Source organism: Stegastes partitus, unplaced genomic scaffold, assembly GCF_000690725.1.
Source record: "Stegastes partitus isolate 25-593 unplaced genomic scaffold, Stegastes_partitus-1.0.2 Scaffold815, whole genome shotgun sequence".
Taxonomy (NCBI): Eukaryota; Metazoa; Chordata; class Actinopteri; family Pomacentridae; genus Stegastes; species Stegastes partitus.
Window position 1 is genome coordinate 228,276 of NW_007578546.1, and position 16,891 is coordinate 245,166.

The window sequence follows — 16,891 nt, forward strand, 5'->3', positions numbered from 1 at the left end:
GTCTAGTTCGTCTTGAATTGCGTGCATTAAAATGTACGCGAAGCTTGTGCGTGCGTGTTCTCACCTCCACAAACTTCCTCTGCCAGGACTCGAGAATGGCGGTCGCCTTCTCTTCATTCCAGTTGATGTCATGGATCTCGTAGTCGTCTTTAAAGTGCTCGTACAGCTGCTTGGGACTCATCAACAGGAACATGGTTTGGAGAGCCTCCGCGCTGGAAAAACACGCAAACAAGTCCAGGACATGTCAGAAATGTCAAGCTTCCCCCACTCTGCAAACATGGTTTACCTCAACTGCATCACCCGTCTCATAACTAGCACATTAAAAATCCCCCAGTCTGACTGTTTAGACGTTCTTGGTATCCCTAAACCTTTTTGGCGCATGCCTCTCTGTGAATGGCTGAAGGCAGGTGCCGTCTCTTCTAGGATTTGTCTGCCTGTCTGCCTGTCTGTCTGCCAATGTAAACAACTGAAAGCAGGTGTTATCTAGTCTGTCTGCTGGTCTCCAGGCTGCGATCCCAGATGTCCTCAGGTTTTCTTGGCACCGGCACGGCAAGCAGCAGTGCCGCTCAAAATGTGAAAGAAATGATCATAAATCACATCCAAGAGTAAGTGTGGCTCCTGCAGATGGGACCGGAATCCTCTTTCATTCAAGGCTCTGTTGGGCCTGTGTGGGTCTTGATCTGGGCTCTGACCCAACGCTGTCACTCCATTTGTATTGGCCATGCTTTTAAATCCAGTTGAAGTCAGTAGGAAAAAGCAAAACTCTGGGGATCATTTTAGAAAGAGGCTTGAGCCAGATTTAGATAAATTTGAGTGTTTTTTCCCCTCCTTGTTTTTCTTCTTCTTCTTCTTCTTCTTTGGTGCCTTGAACAACAAATGTGTAGCAGTGTGGGGGGCTTTATGTGGCTGTCAATCATCTTTAATTGGCCTATCCCGGACCGGGGTCATGCAGGAAACTGATCCCTCTCGGTACGAGGCATTCCTAGCATGTGTCTGTGGAGTTATTAGGGGTTGCAGAGATTCGGCAGCAGACTGGCTGCCTGCTCGGCCCGCGGTGATCCCACCACATCATTACAATTACATTCTCCGATCGCACGCAAGGAATGAAGAATCACCTGAAACTGCAACATCTTAATACACACACACACACACACTCACCTCAGCAGAGCGTCCTGGCTGTTCTTGACTCGCCCTCCCAGGATGAGTTCCTCCTGCCAGTGCATAAACTTCTGGCTGAAACCATGGCAACCACCCTGGAGACGCCCAGCAATGTCGGGACTCTGAATAGACGAGAAAAATATGTCAGGTGTCTGCTGCTTTAGTCTTCGGTCCACGAACTACGACTTGTTGCGTTATTTTGTGTGAGCTTACCTCTCCTTGTTCCTTGTTGGGCGCACTGAGGGGGCAGTCGGGGTCTGAGGGGTCGAGACATGGCCTGTTCATGTAGGCGTGTCCCACCTAAGGAGACAAACAAAATTCTCAGTATATCCAAAGAGGCATTTAAGTAGATGAGTGTTCAAATCTTTACATCAGTGTGCACTCTGCTGTCTCACCTGGGCTTTGTCCAGCATCTCCTTAAACCCCTCCAGTGAAGTGAACTGACTCAGCTCCTCCATCAGCTTGACCGGATCGAGATTCATCCACTGGATATCGGGCATACCCCTGGTAGAAGCAAAGACACAACAGGGACGATCACCAACCCGAACCCGTTTTGACTTCAGAATGAAACGGCTACACGGCTTCGCTCTCTTGCTTAATCTTTACTTTAGAGCAGGAAAACTTTCTTGCTCAGTTTTCTTTCTCGCTTCTTTTGTTGTGCTGGGCTGCACAGGAGGCTAGCCGCAGATACAGGATAAAATAGCGTTTATTATCCTGTTTCACGCTGCCACAATGCCCAGGGAAAAGGCACGGTGGCTGCCTGCTCACTTTCATTCCTCAATGCCCTGCACTGAGTCATAACAATTACCTCTGCCTCCCAAACATCTTGATAAGGAGGGGAGGGAAGGGGAGAGGCCGAGGGATGGAAGCGAGGGGAAGGGGAATAAAGGTGAGGGATGAGGTGAGAGGGAACTTTCTATTTGCTGTGAGACGTACACTGACATGTAAGTTATTGGTGAGCCACACCTGCATTGCTACCTCACTTTTAAAAAGCATCAAGAAAATCATGATTTGCTCAGAATTATAGTCTATATTGAGAAGTTTTCTCACTTTTTGCTTGCTGGAGAGAATAATGTAAACCTGAAATGTCCATACAAATGAAAAACAATCATTCCACTGCTAATTAAAACTAGACGTTAATGTGCAGGACACCAAGCTAAAGCTAAAACAGCAGGTTCACATACTGAGAAAGAAATGCTTCACGTATCTATGGAATGTAGAAATGACATTTTTGTCAAAAACATATTGAAGATTTTAGACATGAAATTGTGATGCTTCGCTGTTGGCAAGACTTCATGGTTGAGTTTTGTGATTCAGGACGACAGACAGAAAGAAAGGGAAATAAAAGAATCCCAAAGTATCTCAACTCCAGGCTCAATCTCCCTCCAATGGCTCATGAAGAGAGCTCCTCTCCTATTCCCACATACCAGGGTCCCTTTTGCTGCTGGTTGCAAAGACACTCCTTTATCAGCTAGTTTTTGCTTGACTGAACCAGGCCTGGGCCCTTTTGTTTTTTCATAGATTGCTGCTTTTTTGTTCCCCCAAGCTTTTTTTTTTTCTTTCTCTCACTCTCACTCACTCTTCCTCACTCCCTTTTCCCAATCTGCCTCTCTCCCCTCTTCCCCTCTCTCCCTCTCCCATCAAACTTTTTTTAACAACATTTAAAACAGGGTGGAAGCAGAAGCTAACTAAAGTGACACTGCCATCAGTGACCACCACGAGTTCTGTTTAGCTCCCCATGAAAAATGAGTCAAGAACACTTAATAAATAACAACAGATGTTGAACACTTTGTGTGAATTACAGGAATGCTTGGAAGACGTGTGAATCATCAAAGACCCCCTTCTCCCTCTCTGGCGCTTTGCTTTCCGCACAAGCCAACTGGGAGATGCTACGGATGGGAAACTTGTGTTTGTTTCTGTATGTGCTGGCTTGTCATGCAACATACTGCTGTCAGCTCAGACAGATATATAAACAAATAATTTCTTTGCAAAGAAACATCTGCTATGATCTAAACTATCTTTTATAAACCGAGCACTCAATTGAAATATCACTTCTGACGACAAAAAAAAAAAAAAAAAAAGAGATCCCTTTCAGTGACTCAATTTCTCAAGAGAACTTTGTCTCCAAAAAAAAAAGGAGAGGGGGAGAAAAAAAAAAACTTGAATCTGCAAATGCCCAAATACGCCCAGACTCCACTGTTAACTGTCTTGTAGCCTCTCTCTGTCCTTCTCGGGGGACTTGAGGCTTGAATACTGCCCATTTTATTTGTTGGACAACTTGGGAGCTGGGAGCCCGGGGCATTACCATGAGAATGCCGAGTGTTAGCCGTGAGCTGACAAAGCCGGCCCCCCTCCCTCCTCCGGGGCCCCTGCACTGATGGACACTCACTCGTAAACTGAAAGAATGCTTACCATTGTCTGACCCAAAGGGCTCCCCTGCCACCACCACCACCACCACCACCGCCGCCGCCGCCGCCGCCTCCCCGCCCTCCGTTCTACCAACCCACCACCCAGTTGCTGCTACAGCCATCTCCTCTCTCTCCATCCCTCCCTCGCTCGCTGCATCTCTCTCCTAACCTTCTCTCTTTGAATTTCTCTGTCAGGACACCCCCCTCCAGTCCCTCTCTGGGCCCTAAAAGAACTCTATTACTGACCGCCGCTGTCAGTCACAGCACCCACTGACAGATTACTGAAAGCCCAACTGTATGTCTCCATCCAGCATGTGTTAAAAGTTACGGACTCCTCCAAAAAGCTCTGCTCAGATCAGATGGAAGCAATGACAGCATAGGGGAAGCCAGGCCTTCTATGAATCGTTTTAATGTGCAAAAAAAGTTTTTACGTCGGGTCAAATATTCCAGGACTTACGGTAAATAGGCAGAGCCTCCCTGTAGTTTGGCCCCTTCCCAAAAGCAGTCCAATGGGGTGATTATCATACAGGGGAATAGCTTGTCAATCATCTGGGATCGGGGGAAACAGAAAGGAAGAATGGTTAAACATCACAAATCAGTGACAGATATGTACTTGAAGAAATGAAAATTCTGCATTTGACGCCAACTTACCCTTTCGATCATGACATTTTCTATAATAGGAACTCCTGATTTGTAGCATATTTTATTAAGATCCCATGATCTATGAGAAAGGAAATCATTTTTAGGTTACAACTTAAACTGCTGACACAAGTATGAATGTGGGAAACGTCTCACATAACACGGTGTACTTACTTTCCAAACAGCGACACCTGCACCTTGCTGGCGGACAGGGCGGCTTCCATGTGAACCAGCAAAGCTTCCTGGGTTAGAATATTCGTGCCCTCTTCTTTGGGGGTCTGGATGAGCATCTGTGAGGTAAATACTGACTCCTCTCCCTGCTTCTCCTTGGTGTAGCGAAGCTCTGTGCTCACCCGACTGCCGGCTAAAAAACAAAGAAGAACGGAGGAATGGAGAGTGAATTTGAGACAGACAGATTCTCTTTAATGCACATAGAAAGACACACACACACAGCTGTATGCCATAACAAAGTGATTTTTGTGCATACATATGTGCACACACTTACAAGAACACACACATATATTGACCAACGCCCTTGGCCTTCGCCAGTGTTGGTTTTGAAGGCACTTCACACAAGCCAGTGTCTGGCCAAGAGAAATGAGTAATACAGCTTCTCATTGGCTCCTTCTGTGAAACAGATGTGCCCTGTTAGTTAGTAAAACCAGCCTTCTGATGCCCCAAAACCCGTCTACTGCTCTGCTCATGGCAGCAGATACGGACGAAGACATTCGGAAGTCACAAAACAGGACGAGGACGGACAGTTTACTTGCTATTGTTGATCTGTCTGTGTGCAGCTTGTTCAGTTAGTTCAGATGAAACTCAGCTACATCAAAGAGCTTCTTCTGAGAAATGAAGAGAAAAAGAGAAGAACGTGGTGATGATATGGGACAGAAGCTGGGGATGAAAGACATCAAAGTGCTCGGAGACGCACAGAGATAAAGAAAGGTGACAAGATTCATAGAGAAAGAAATATGGATGTCAGAGGTGGTGATGAGCAGAGCAGAATTGGAAAGGGAATGAAAAAAAAAAAAAGAAAACAGAGAGCGAGAGAGAGCTATGTTGTGCTGTGCGGTAGACCCCAGCCCCCTAATTACAGGAGGTTGCCCTGAAAAGAGTTTGCCAGCCGGGGGGATCTGTGCCTGTGCCAAGTGGACATGAAACATGCCGCGCTGGATCACAGAGGGCCCGTCTGCCCCTCTTGCTGTCCCACTACATGACAACCCCGGAGAGAGAAAGAGAGGGAAGGGAGGGGAGAAAAGAGGGAGGTGGTGGTGGTGGTGGAGGGGAGTTTGAAAACAAGGGCTACCACCTTCTTAATTCTAATTTTCGTCACTCTTTTACCCACTTTCCCTGCGCTGCGCTCAGACCTGGCTTTACCTCTTCTCGCTCCCGTTAACCCTCTTGTCTTTCTCTCCATCTGTCTCCCTCTTTCCGTCTTTCTCTCTCTCTCTTTCCCCTCGCGCTCTGCACCTCCCCCAGCCTGGAAGAGGCTCTTATAATTGATGGGGAGAAAAGAAAAAACAAACTATTCAGCCGACGCCGCTAAAGTGTGAGATCAGGTTAGAACTCGGGGCCTTGGAGACGCAGTCCAATATTTCTAGGCTTCGCTTTCAGGGCTTTAATTACCTTTGCAGGGGCTTGAGAATATCAAGTCACCTTGTTTATTTGAAGTCATTGGTGTCTGGCTCAGTGCATCCCCAAAAAGAAAACATCTCAAAAATGGGACGTGTTTTAGTCGAATATTCTCTGCACATCTGGCAACACACAACCTTATGCTTTAATTCTGAAGGAACAACAACAACAACAACAAAAAAAAGATGTAGAATAAGTAACTCCGTCAAGACTTTTAGAGACTCTTCAGGTTGAGAAAATGAGACTTGAGAACCGAAGTGTACTTGACTTTTATTAAATCATTTTCACGCCGCCGTGTACAAAGAAGCACAACCCGACGTAAAAAACAGTGATTACAATGCCTCCGGACTCCACTCGGTTTCCTTCCCCACACAAGATTTCCAATCAAAAAAGGCTACTACAAATGGAACCCTTTCCGTTCGTGGACCTCTTTGACATCTGTTAAACCTTTTTTGACATTTCGTATGTTAACCTCTGCAGCGTGGGGTTTTGATCCCAACAGGAACTGGGTGGCTCGGAGAGACTCTGGCTCTGTAATTACAGGCCTCCTGAAGTAAATTATAGCTATTTGTGTCTCGTTCCTCCCATCTGGACCACCCAGGCAGCCAGTCCTCTCTCGACTCTCTCCCTCTCTCTCTCTTTCTCGCCTTCTCTCCTCAGCCCCTGGTCCGGCCCCAACCACCCAACTCCGAGCTTCACAACTACTCGGCTCAGTTCGCCGCTCGCTCCACGAGGAACCTTTCTTTTTTCCTCCCTTTCTTTCTGTCTGTCTCCTCGCCTCTCTTCTCCCCTTTTTTCCTCCTTCTTTCTCTCTTTCTGACGCTGTCTTTCTCTTTCTCACTCTTTTTCAGCTCCCCCTGCCCTCTCCCTCCACTCAGCCTGCGCTCCACACAGCCTTAAAGAGACAGTTCCCGGAAACTTTCCCACCCTGGGAAGAAAGCGCCTTTGAGTGTGGAAACTGGGGTTTTAACACCCCAGCGGCTGGTAATTTTATTACATGAGCAATTCTGAAACATGAAATATTAGTCTGTGTTTGGCAACATGATCAAAAATGTCAAAAAGAGGAGGAGTGGAGGGGAAATGAACACAAATGATCACAACTATGTCTAAATCATATCCACGATTTTTCTGGATGTTTTTTTTTTTCTTTTTTTTTTGAGGAACTCGACCACCATCTTACAGTTTTTTAGCAAACAACTCAACTCTGTTGGGTGCAACATATGAATTCATTTACTAGCTTCACCACTAAAAGCACTTTCACAACATTTACGACATTGGGAAAGTGAAAAGCAAGGGAAAATGTCATAACAAGCCCTGACATGGTTTCATGGCCGTGGGTGTACAAATATAATGTCTGTATGAATGTGTGTGTTCGTGCGCCTGTCTCTGTGTATGTGTGTGTGTGTGTGTGTGTGTGTGTGTGTGTGTGTGTGTGCACCGGCGTAAACACTGGACCCTGTCTCCACCAACCTCAGTCATTTCCTCCCCACCTGACCCTTCCGTCCCCAAAAGCCTGAACACCCAGAATCCCTTAAATCAGTGAAATATGTGCGGCTTCTCACATCTGGCTTCTAGGACGAGCCAAGACCACATTTAAAACGCTGTATTTCTATTCTATTCTATTCTATTCTATTCTATTCTATTCTATTCTATTCTATTCTATTCTGTCTCCGTGGCTTACAGGCCTAGTCCCAGTTCCAGGCCATGCTAGGTCAGACCAGGCCGCCTTCAAAGTTCAGTGTGGTAGATTAGCTGGATTAGGGGGCCTCTGAAAGGCCCCACGCTGCTATGGAGGAAGACCCAAGACGAAGAGGGCTGAAAGTGACATGTATGCTTTTTACTTGCTATGCTGTGCATTGGGAGTTGATTTTTTTTTTTCTGATTTACGCAGCACGCCAACACATGAGAGCCAACACACAGCTGATTTTCACACACAACTTCCCTTGATGAAATATAGATTGAGGAGTTGTGACCACCATGGAGGTGTCCCTTGGCTGCCAACCTCTACCTATCATTTACTTTTTCTCTCGACCGTTTTATTCACAATGGAGCTCCTTTAGTTCTTTTGATTTTCATTAAAGGAGCCAAATGAGAAATTCGTTCTCTTGGCCTGGTACCCAGAATCACAAAAACCCTCTTCTTCCTTTTGTCCCATGTGGACCCACCAGAATCAGGACTGTGCCCCACTTTAGGTTGTGAGCCCAGCCCAGCCCTGCCCTATGGCATTCCCTAGCCAGGGCACCGCCTAAAGCGGGCTGCCCCCAGCAGATGGGCCGTTCCTCCATACAATCCTTCAGTAAAGCTTCAGACTGAATGCAGACCCTTTTGTCATTCAACCCTTCAATTTCTTTCAGATGTTTCCCAACAAACAGCAGAATAAAATAAAGAGGGAACTTTTTCTCTTTTTTTTTTTTCACAACAAAAGCAAATGGACCAAAACTTTCCCAGCCTGTAAAACAATGCCAAGAGTTGGCTGTGGGAGGGTGAGGCAGGGGGCAAGAAAGAGAAGCTGGCACTTTGCTATCTTACCTATAGAAATACAGTGTATCTGTTCATCAATCGTCAAAGACAGTATTATTTTAGCGGACAATCCCGATCAAGTGCATGAAGGCGAGAAAAAACAAATTCTGTCAAATCCTGCAGCTCCAGCATAACGTGAAAAAAAGAAAAAAAAAACAACCACCACCCTGAGATGACACCTTTAAAAACTGTAGAAAACAGCAAAAACAACATGAAAAATCAGTTTCACTTACATTCTATTCAGATGTGCCAGTGGTGTTAGCCACCACACATAAATTTCCACCAGGGTTGGCATTTAGGCACTTTCTATTTCCATATGTATAGGCTTGCCTCTGCTAATTATGCTAATCATGGGCAGTGTTGGCCACTGTGAAAAATAGTCACATTAGACACTCCACTGACCGCTAATACTGCTTAATGTGTGGTTGAAACATACATTCATCCCCGCCTGAAAAGCAAAATTTTTCCACGTTGCTGGTCTCATTCAGATGAGAAATGAATTTATTGAGCCCAAGAAGCATTTCTTTTTTTTTTTTTCCCTCCCAAGTACCAAGAAAATGTTCAGTCTCTCTCTTCCATCTCCCTCTCCCTTTACTTTTTTTTTTTATACTTTCATGGTGTAAAGACAGAGGCAAATGGTGCAAACTCTAAGGTGACTGGTGTTGCTTTATTTCGCCCGGACCAGAGACAAAGGTTGCTCTTCAGCGAGGAGAGAAAGGGTGCCACACTATACTGATGGAGTTTTTATTATCCCCATTTTCAGTTGCATTTGCTGCCTTTCTAAGGATATTGCATTGAATGTAGCAAAGAGTCTGACAGTCCAGTGGCCTTTTTTAAACAACAGCTTTGGCATCAAAATAACAGCACGTTGTCACTCTAAACGCCGGTAAAAACGAGCTGCACTTTTATTTTACATCTGCAAAATTGAAACTTTCAAAAAAAAGATGGGTAAGTTGCAGCCTTTTGTTGTTTCCTGAATAGTGGAAGCAAGAGCCATGTGTCTGTCACATGCACATGTATCCATAGCTGCTCAGTGTGTGTTTATTTGTTGGGGGGTGGTCTTGGTCTGTCTGTTGAAGAGTGTGTATGCATTGGGGAGGACGAGGGGAGGACGAGGGGAAGGGGGGGGATGCTGAGAAAGGGGATGGAATGAGGTAGACTTGGATTGAAGGATGGAGGGAAGGGGGTGAAATAAACATTTAGAAGTGACCCAGGTTGACTCTGGTCTTGTTTGTTCTCTCTACCAGTGAGGTCCTGGGCCCTGAACGCTGGGAGTTTATTTATCTAGCTGGGGCACCACCGCGCACTATTCACCTCCAATAATGCCTCATAGAGCTCCCTTTCTCTGTCTGAACTGGGGCGCTGTGTGCACTCCAATGAATTATAGCATTTACCTGCTGCGCCGCTCTGAGGTTTGTTTAGAGAAACTGCTCCAAACGACGAAATGCCCACGTGTGCATTTGCACATTTGCGCAAACTGATTTTATTTTTTCCTCCCATGCATTCCTGATTTTCTCTCTTTTAATCCATACACATCTTGGTCTTGTCTGATTTCATTGTGAGCTAGCTTCACTCACTATGCATTTACACTACATGTTTGGTATTTGCCTCCATCTTTTCTATTCTCTTTCTACACGGCCTTTTTATGGGACATGTGGTGCGACTGCTATCCTGATAGGCCCCGTCTCACTGCACTCATATTTAGACAGCTTGAGTCTGTGTACATGTCTGTCATGCCTCACCCAAACTCTGCCAAGAAAGATGAGTTTAGTTAATGTCAGAGTAAACACCACCACTTCTACATGGAGGCATTTTCTTTCCTCTCTTTCCTCCCCTACGAGATTTCCAAGCAGGGTTTTGTAAAAGGGAGAACAATCCGAGCAGATAAAGTTTCACCGTTTTAACACAAGGCTTAAAACAATTATCCAAACATGGTGAAAAAGGAAATCGGCAGTTTTGCAGATTTTCGAGCCTAACACACTCTCTCCCAGCACTTTATGGTGAAATAAAGACATGCAGGCTCACACTTGATGTTTGTTCAAGTGAAACTGGCGAAAACACCAGTGAAAAAAAGAAAAGAAAAAAGAAGTGTGAGCTCGCCGTAAACCTTCCACCCTGTTCCTGCCCCAACCCCCCATTGTCTCCTCTCATCCCTGTCTTCTTCCTGCACCTCTTTTTATGATCCCTCTCTTCTCAGCTCGTGGACAATACAGACTGAGTCACACGAGGCCCAGGTCAGCTTTCACACTCTCAAATGTGAACCATTAAAATGAGGGAAATTATAATACACACAATATAATCTGGGTACATGTGCTGTTTATGAATGAACAGGAAAAACTTCTGCAGAGCCAAGTGTCATCCCTCAGGCCTTCATGACACTACATTTAAAACAACAACAAAAACAAACAAGACCCGTGTGAGTGATTTAAGGTAATTTGATGGGTGATGTCTGTCTCAGATTCTCTCAGAGACGGAGCACTAAGCCAGAAATAGTTCTTAATCCCCTTGTTAGACTAAACACCCTGATACTGGGGCTTTTATTCTCACCTACACAGGTGTGAGGACTGAAGGCGTGATTAATCCGTCTAGTTGCACGTCAATGTTGCAAACGCACAAGAATCCTTAAGTCAAACAAAAATGATATGAATAAAGCTCACTGTCTGCTCGGGAAAGGTAGGTATGAATGGCACAAAAGTAACTTTTCCAGTCTTCCTTTCTGTCTGTCTGCTCTCTCTCTAGACACAGACTGCACTGCTGTGCTCTGCTTCACGGTGTTTTGGTCCTGTAGGAGGGAGGAAGCAATTAAAAAAGCCCTGGTGGCCTGACTTCACAGAGCAGGCAGACAGACAGGTAGAAATATAAACAGACACACACAAAGCACAGGCAGGCAGACGGGAACGCAGTCAGGAACTTCGGGCGGGCGAGACAGACGGCCGGGCAAGCTGTGCACGCCGAAGGTGACAAAGATGACAAGTTGTACGTGTTTGTGTGAAAAAAAAAAAAACTAGCGGGGGCAGCTTCACGTATGAATATATGATGGGAAACATATGCTCCTGACACATTCACACACACTCACGTACAGCACGGTGGCAGAGCGTTAACACATACGGTGTCGATTCACAGCTAGTTTATTCTGAACAAATTAGAAGTGGGAAAAACTTTCGGATGAGCTGCTTCGGAAGCTTGTTTCAAACGTGGAAGGAAATGTTTACTTTGACATTTCTCTGGAAAAAAAAGAACATCGAATAAAACCTAATAAGTGACGCAGAAAAAATATTTTGAGTCCCTAAATATGAACTCTGCTGTCTTATTAGTGAGCATATCATTTGTCCTTCTTGTGTTCTGGCTGATGTGCAATGGTGCATGTGTGTGTGTGTGTGTGTGTTTCTGTGTTTTTGTGTGTGTGTGTGTGTGTGAGAGAGAGAGACAGAGGGAGAACTAACCTCTCCTTGTTACCGAACCACTTTACTCTCCATTGAGGCCCTAGCAGCTTTGTCAATGGGCTATTGGTGGAAACAAGGCAGGCAGAAACTTTAGAAACATGGCCACGGCCTCTTAAAGGCACAGCATTCCTTTTCAGCCCCCCTGGTTCAACTCTCTGAATCCCACAAGCAAAACAACTGGCACGCAAACATCTAAACATCTCCTTTAAGAGATGGCTCGGCCAATTAGCTCAAGAGGTAATCCCGAATCCCGCTTTACACTAACCAGAATGAAACCAAAGAAAAAGGACACAGTAGAAATTCTTGTTTTTGTTGAAGAAGCTTTTTTCTTTTTTCCTCCCAACTTCAAGCCAGTAAATTGATTTTACTTTTTGTTTTTTTTTTTCAATTGCGCACCGATGGAGGAACTTATTTGAATTCCTTTGCAAGTGAAGCGCACAGCCTCCCAAACACCTTCTCCCGACACCGGCAGCGTGTGACTCCTCCGACACCTCCGCTCAGGTCCTGTGGGAGCCGCCTGTTCCTGTCCTCCAGTGACATGGTGGGCTTAAAAAACCCTATAGAGTCTGTTTATATTCACCAACTGCTGTGGCGCTTTTAGAGCGTGCAAAACAGGTGGGTAAACTTCAGCTGCATTCACTTATATTTTTTCTTCTTGTGGGGAGGAGAGAAGAGGGGGAGGCAGGCAGGGAGGGAGGGGAGGGAGGTGGTGCCTGCTTGCCTGCCTGCCTGCTTGCCTCTTGTTGAATGGAATCCAAGAATAGTTAGGGACCACACAGGGAGCCGAGGGGGGGAGGGGTCAGAGCCCTCAAAGATGGCTAACCATTCACACAGTCCATCTGCTGCGGGGATCAGCCCCGGCACTGAAAGCCTGGGGGTTTAAAAGGAATTTGGCCAGTGTGAAAAACCAAATAAAGCTGCCTCTGCCCCTGAAAATGTACAGATAACCTGAGCCTAGAAAGTACAGAGGGAAGGAATAGACATCACTGTCAAAATGCGGAGCAGGAGTATCGCAAACACACAGCCGTGGCTGCGTAGGAAAAGTGCGTTTGACAGAAGAGGGAATGTTTAAATCCGGTATTCTCAGGTGAGAACTTAATAAGAAGTAGAAGCACATGAACAACAAAAACACTGCAGAGTATTCTCATTTATGAGAAACAAACTACGACATACAAGGAAGTTAATGCTGGGTCTAAAAAAATTAGTTTGACCTTGAATTCCTCCTGGTAGTAGTGTGAGAAATGTATGAATGCTAATTTTCACCCTGCCACACAAAAAAGACCTGAAACCAGCCCCCACAAATCCTCATGTTTGTCGCTGCTCTCGTCAAGATTTCAGCCAGACGAGGCGGTCTGTCAGTCACTGAACACCTAGTGCCCTCCCATGGCACTGAGATGACACTAACACGGCCACCCTGCATCTTCCCACCAGCCACTATTGTCATTCAAACTCCAGTTAAAACCAGCGGAAAAGAACCGGTGCTGGGAGTCCACAAACTGACCCCTGGAGTGACCTCGCAGAACGACGGCCTACCTGGAGAATCAGTAACAATGCCACGATGTTGTGTGCAAACTGAACAGCTTGAATCAAACAAACGCAGCTGAGAAAGGACTCAAACGACGTTAGACTCACCTTCCACCCATAGCTGTTCGATGTTTGTCTCGATGGCTGCGACTCGGAGTCCCACAGACAGAGCCCCGAATACTAAGAGTCCAATAAAGAGGACCTTCCCACAATGCCTCTGGATGTGGCAGCCCAGAGAGAACAGGAAGGCCTGGAACCTCGCCCGGATCCACAGAGGAGCTTTCTGACCTACCGCCTTCCCCTGTGATTTGAAGCAGGAGGGAGGGCGAGAAAAGGGGACATTATTAGTATTATTCATTATTATATTACTTCACAAAAATAACACATTGTCCAACAAACGTCCAAAAAGACAGATTTCACGTCTCGAATCTCTATCGGTGTCTCAAGTTTGAAGATTTGAGCCAAATCTGAATAGCACAGTGACAGCTAACATCCAAAACATTTGATGAAACATCCATGTGATAAGAGATTAGAAATATTTGTAGGACTGCAGAAGTAGATATAAAATAGAGACAGATTACGGTGCTAACAAACACAGATTTGCTACATTATGCTGTCCTGTCTGGTGTGTTCTGTTTCCTGCTAAAATCTCAAGTAAATCACCTGATCTGAGCCAAAACAGGATTTCCCCGCATGTAAGATTTAAATGGCACAGTTGTGGCAATAATGTGTATTAAAAATAAGCTTATTTGAGGGGATATAAACCTTTGATTCTATGAAAAAGACGATTGACTTTAAGCCAAGCACCATTTTCATACAGAAAAAGTTAAACAGTGTAAAGAAAAAAACTACAGTTACAGTGAAAATTAGGATTTTACTCAAATTGTAAGATTAAGAAAAGCATTAGCTTTGTCTTACGTACAAGGTGTCACTCTATGTTACACACTTTATATACATGTGTGTCTCCTCTGAGCATGCAAAGCCTAGAAATAAAGTTTTATTTTGGTGAGGAAGGCTTCTTCAACCACTGACATGTCTTTATGTGCATGAAAGCAGACTAATAACACAGCTACTGTTAAAAGATGGAGTTTAGGCAGAGATACACTTTCCCCCTCCTTCTAATTTTTTTTTTATAAAACATCTTTTCAAATCTTGACTTTTGGTGCGAAGCGCTCGGTGCCTGTGCTACAAATGTCACTGCTGCAGAAGACATTGCTCTGGTGTTGTGGTTTCTCTCAGCAGTGCTGAAACACGTCCAAGCATCCGGGCGGTCCAAAGATGCTTTGTCAGATCAAACTCAATCAGTGAATTCCTTTACACGACCCACCACATTTCCAAACAGACCCCGGGCCAGTGCGCTCTCTCCGCTGGCTGCACAAAGCCAAAAACACGCACAACACGGCCGGGATATGGGAACGAGCCCTCACTCACTGCCTCACGGTGGCTTTAACAACAGAAATGAATGAGAAGACTGATGTCCATTCAAATAAACAGCAAAGTTAACACGCTGCCAAATGAGAATTATCACTTTAATCCAGAGAGCTTCCTACAAAAACATGACATGCAAGCGCTGGCTTTTCACGAAAAGATTTACGCACTCGATATCTCACTAACATCTGATGACATTTTCTCCTAAATGTTAACCAGTTTGGCTGCTCTACTCCTGGTTTGGTTGTGGTCTCTCTCTCTGGGAGCTCTGGTGGTCCCCGGACCCCAGTTTGGAAGCTGCTCCTTCAGTCTTCCCCTACATTCCCACATGCGCCCTCAAATCACGATTAGATAACTAGTAAATAAAAAAAGGCTGAGGAGACTTCTCATTCACAGTTTTTGCCGACTGAATGAAAGCTGCCCCTCATAGTAAAAGAAAACAAAATCCACACTAAGACTGCGAGTATCACCTTTGAGATCTGTTTAAGTGCGAAAGCAGCGTGGCAGTAGCTGGGTCTCCGGAGTAGGTCTGGGTTCGCAGGCGGCTGGGAGCGCGTATAACTCGGGGGTAAATCTCCAAAGACGCCGGCCCCTGGGACCCCGCGATCCGAGGCCATAGTCCAAAGCGGGTGATCGGGGCGCAGAGCGAAGCGACGCGGAATCGGTGCGAGTTCAGAAAAAGCGACAATAATCCAACATAGAAGCGGAGCGCATCCAGCACCGCCGGCGACAAATGACGAGAACGTTTTCTAGTCTTCCTTGGAGCCAAACAAGTCTCGAAACTCCATCCCAACATTATGCGCCGAAATCCGTATAGATCCTTCAGTCTTCATTCGTCCCGATGGTTTAAGAAACGACGTCTCGGAGAGGAGTAGCGGTAGCTGGAGTAGTAGTAGTAGTAGTAGTAGTAGTAGTAGTAGTAGTAGGAGCCTATGTCTGAGCCGTCCGTGTCAAGTCTAACTCCGATCCCGTAGCGGTAACATTTGGAGAAGTTCGCCTCTCGGCAAATCCTGAAAAGGGAGGTTTGATGGAAAAGTGCTCCGGCTCCCATTGGCCAAGGAAGAGGCAAATTACTTTGCAAACATCGCCTATTATTAGCTGCTAAGCAACAGCTCACCAAAGTGGAGAGAGAGGGGGACCACCCAGGCTGCTGCTGCCTGGGCTGGAGGGAGGGGAGGGGAGGGGAGGAGGAGGAGGAGGAGGACGGGGGAGGGAGGGAGGGAGGGAGAGAGGAACTCTTTCAATAAACTCTGCACAGAGGCGCGCACACACATGCACACGTGCGCGCACACACACAGCCTGCCCGACTCACTTGCTGCTCTGAACATTATTCCCAGTGGCCTCCAGGTTGCCATCTATTGATACACCAGCACGCAAACAATTTCTTTCTTTTTTTTTCAATTTGATCAGCTCAAACTAATCAACAACAAAAAGCTTTCTAAGAAGGAAGCTCTCTCTACTTTGTGTGTGTGTGTTTGTCTTGGGGAATTACACATCTTTCAACACTTTTCATATCACTCCGGGGCATCTCGTGTTTGAGGATTTTTTTATTTTTTTTTGGAGCCTCACATTTGTTACAGAACACCCCAAAGAAGACATTTTTAAGCCTCTCAGGTCTTTGCTGTGAGTGCAGTTTGTTACAGGCAGCTGTGAGCCTGTAGGTTCTCAGCGCTAACAGCTGTAACCTCACCTCTTGTGGCCAAAAGCTTCTAAAAGTAGGTTGATAGGCCTAGAAAAATAGAACCTCGCACTGCTGTGAAGAAAGAGGGGGGAGAAAGAGAAAAAAAAGAAAAGGCCAAAGAACTGTGGAATTATTCTACATATGCTTATTTCTCATCAACACCTTGGCACTGCCTGGCTCAGTGTGACAGGCCTTATCTCTGTGGAGACTCTTGGAAAGTGTCCATGTCTTGCCATGCATGATTTCATGAGTTCAGAAAGCAGTTCACCTAAGAGGAACCCTTGACGAAAGAAAGAAAGAAAGAAAGAAAGAGAGAAGGTTCTCAGACCAGATTGTTTTCTAATCTCTCCAAAAAGAAAGAAAGAAAGAAAGAAAAAAGAAAAAGAAGTTCGGAGTGTCTAGGTGATTTGCTAATGTAAGCCCCCGCTGGCCTCCTCCACTCATGACTGTATGGGGGT

The 16,891-nt window shown here is 45.6% G+C and overlaps 1 protein-coding gene across 1 annotated transcript in view; it reads right to left on the minus strand.

Moving 5' to 3' along the window:
- ptch2 (patched 2) overlaps window positions 1-15,683 on the minus strand; it is a 28,465-nt gene extending 12,782 nt beyond the window's left edge. The window contains exons 1-9 of the mRNA XM_008292530.1: window positions 15,223-15,683; window positions 13,433-13,625; window positions 4,380-4,569; window positions 4,218-4,287; window positions 4,024-4,115; window positions 1,554-1,662; window positions 1,372-1,458; window positions 1,159-1,280; window positions 65-212 (exon numbers count right to left, since the gene is read on the minus strand). Coding sequence (XP_008290752.1) covers window positions 65-212; window positions 1,159-1,280; window positions 1,372-1,458; window positions 1,554-1,662; window positions 4,024-4,115; window positions 4,218-4,287; window positions 4,380-4,569; window positions 13,433-13,625; window positions 15,223-15,369 — 1,158 coding nt within the window. The 5' untranslated portion in view covers window positions 15,370-15,683. The remainder of the gene's footprint in view (window positions 1-64; window positions 213-1,158; window positions 1,281-1,371; window positions 1,459-1,553; window positions 1,663-4,023; window positions 4,116-4,217; window positions 4,288-4,379; window positions 4,570-13,432; window positions 13,626-15,222) is intronic.
- Between the last annotated feature and the right edge of the window lie 1,208 nt (window positions 15,684-16,891).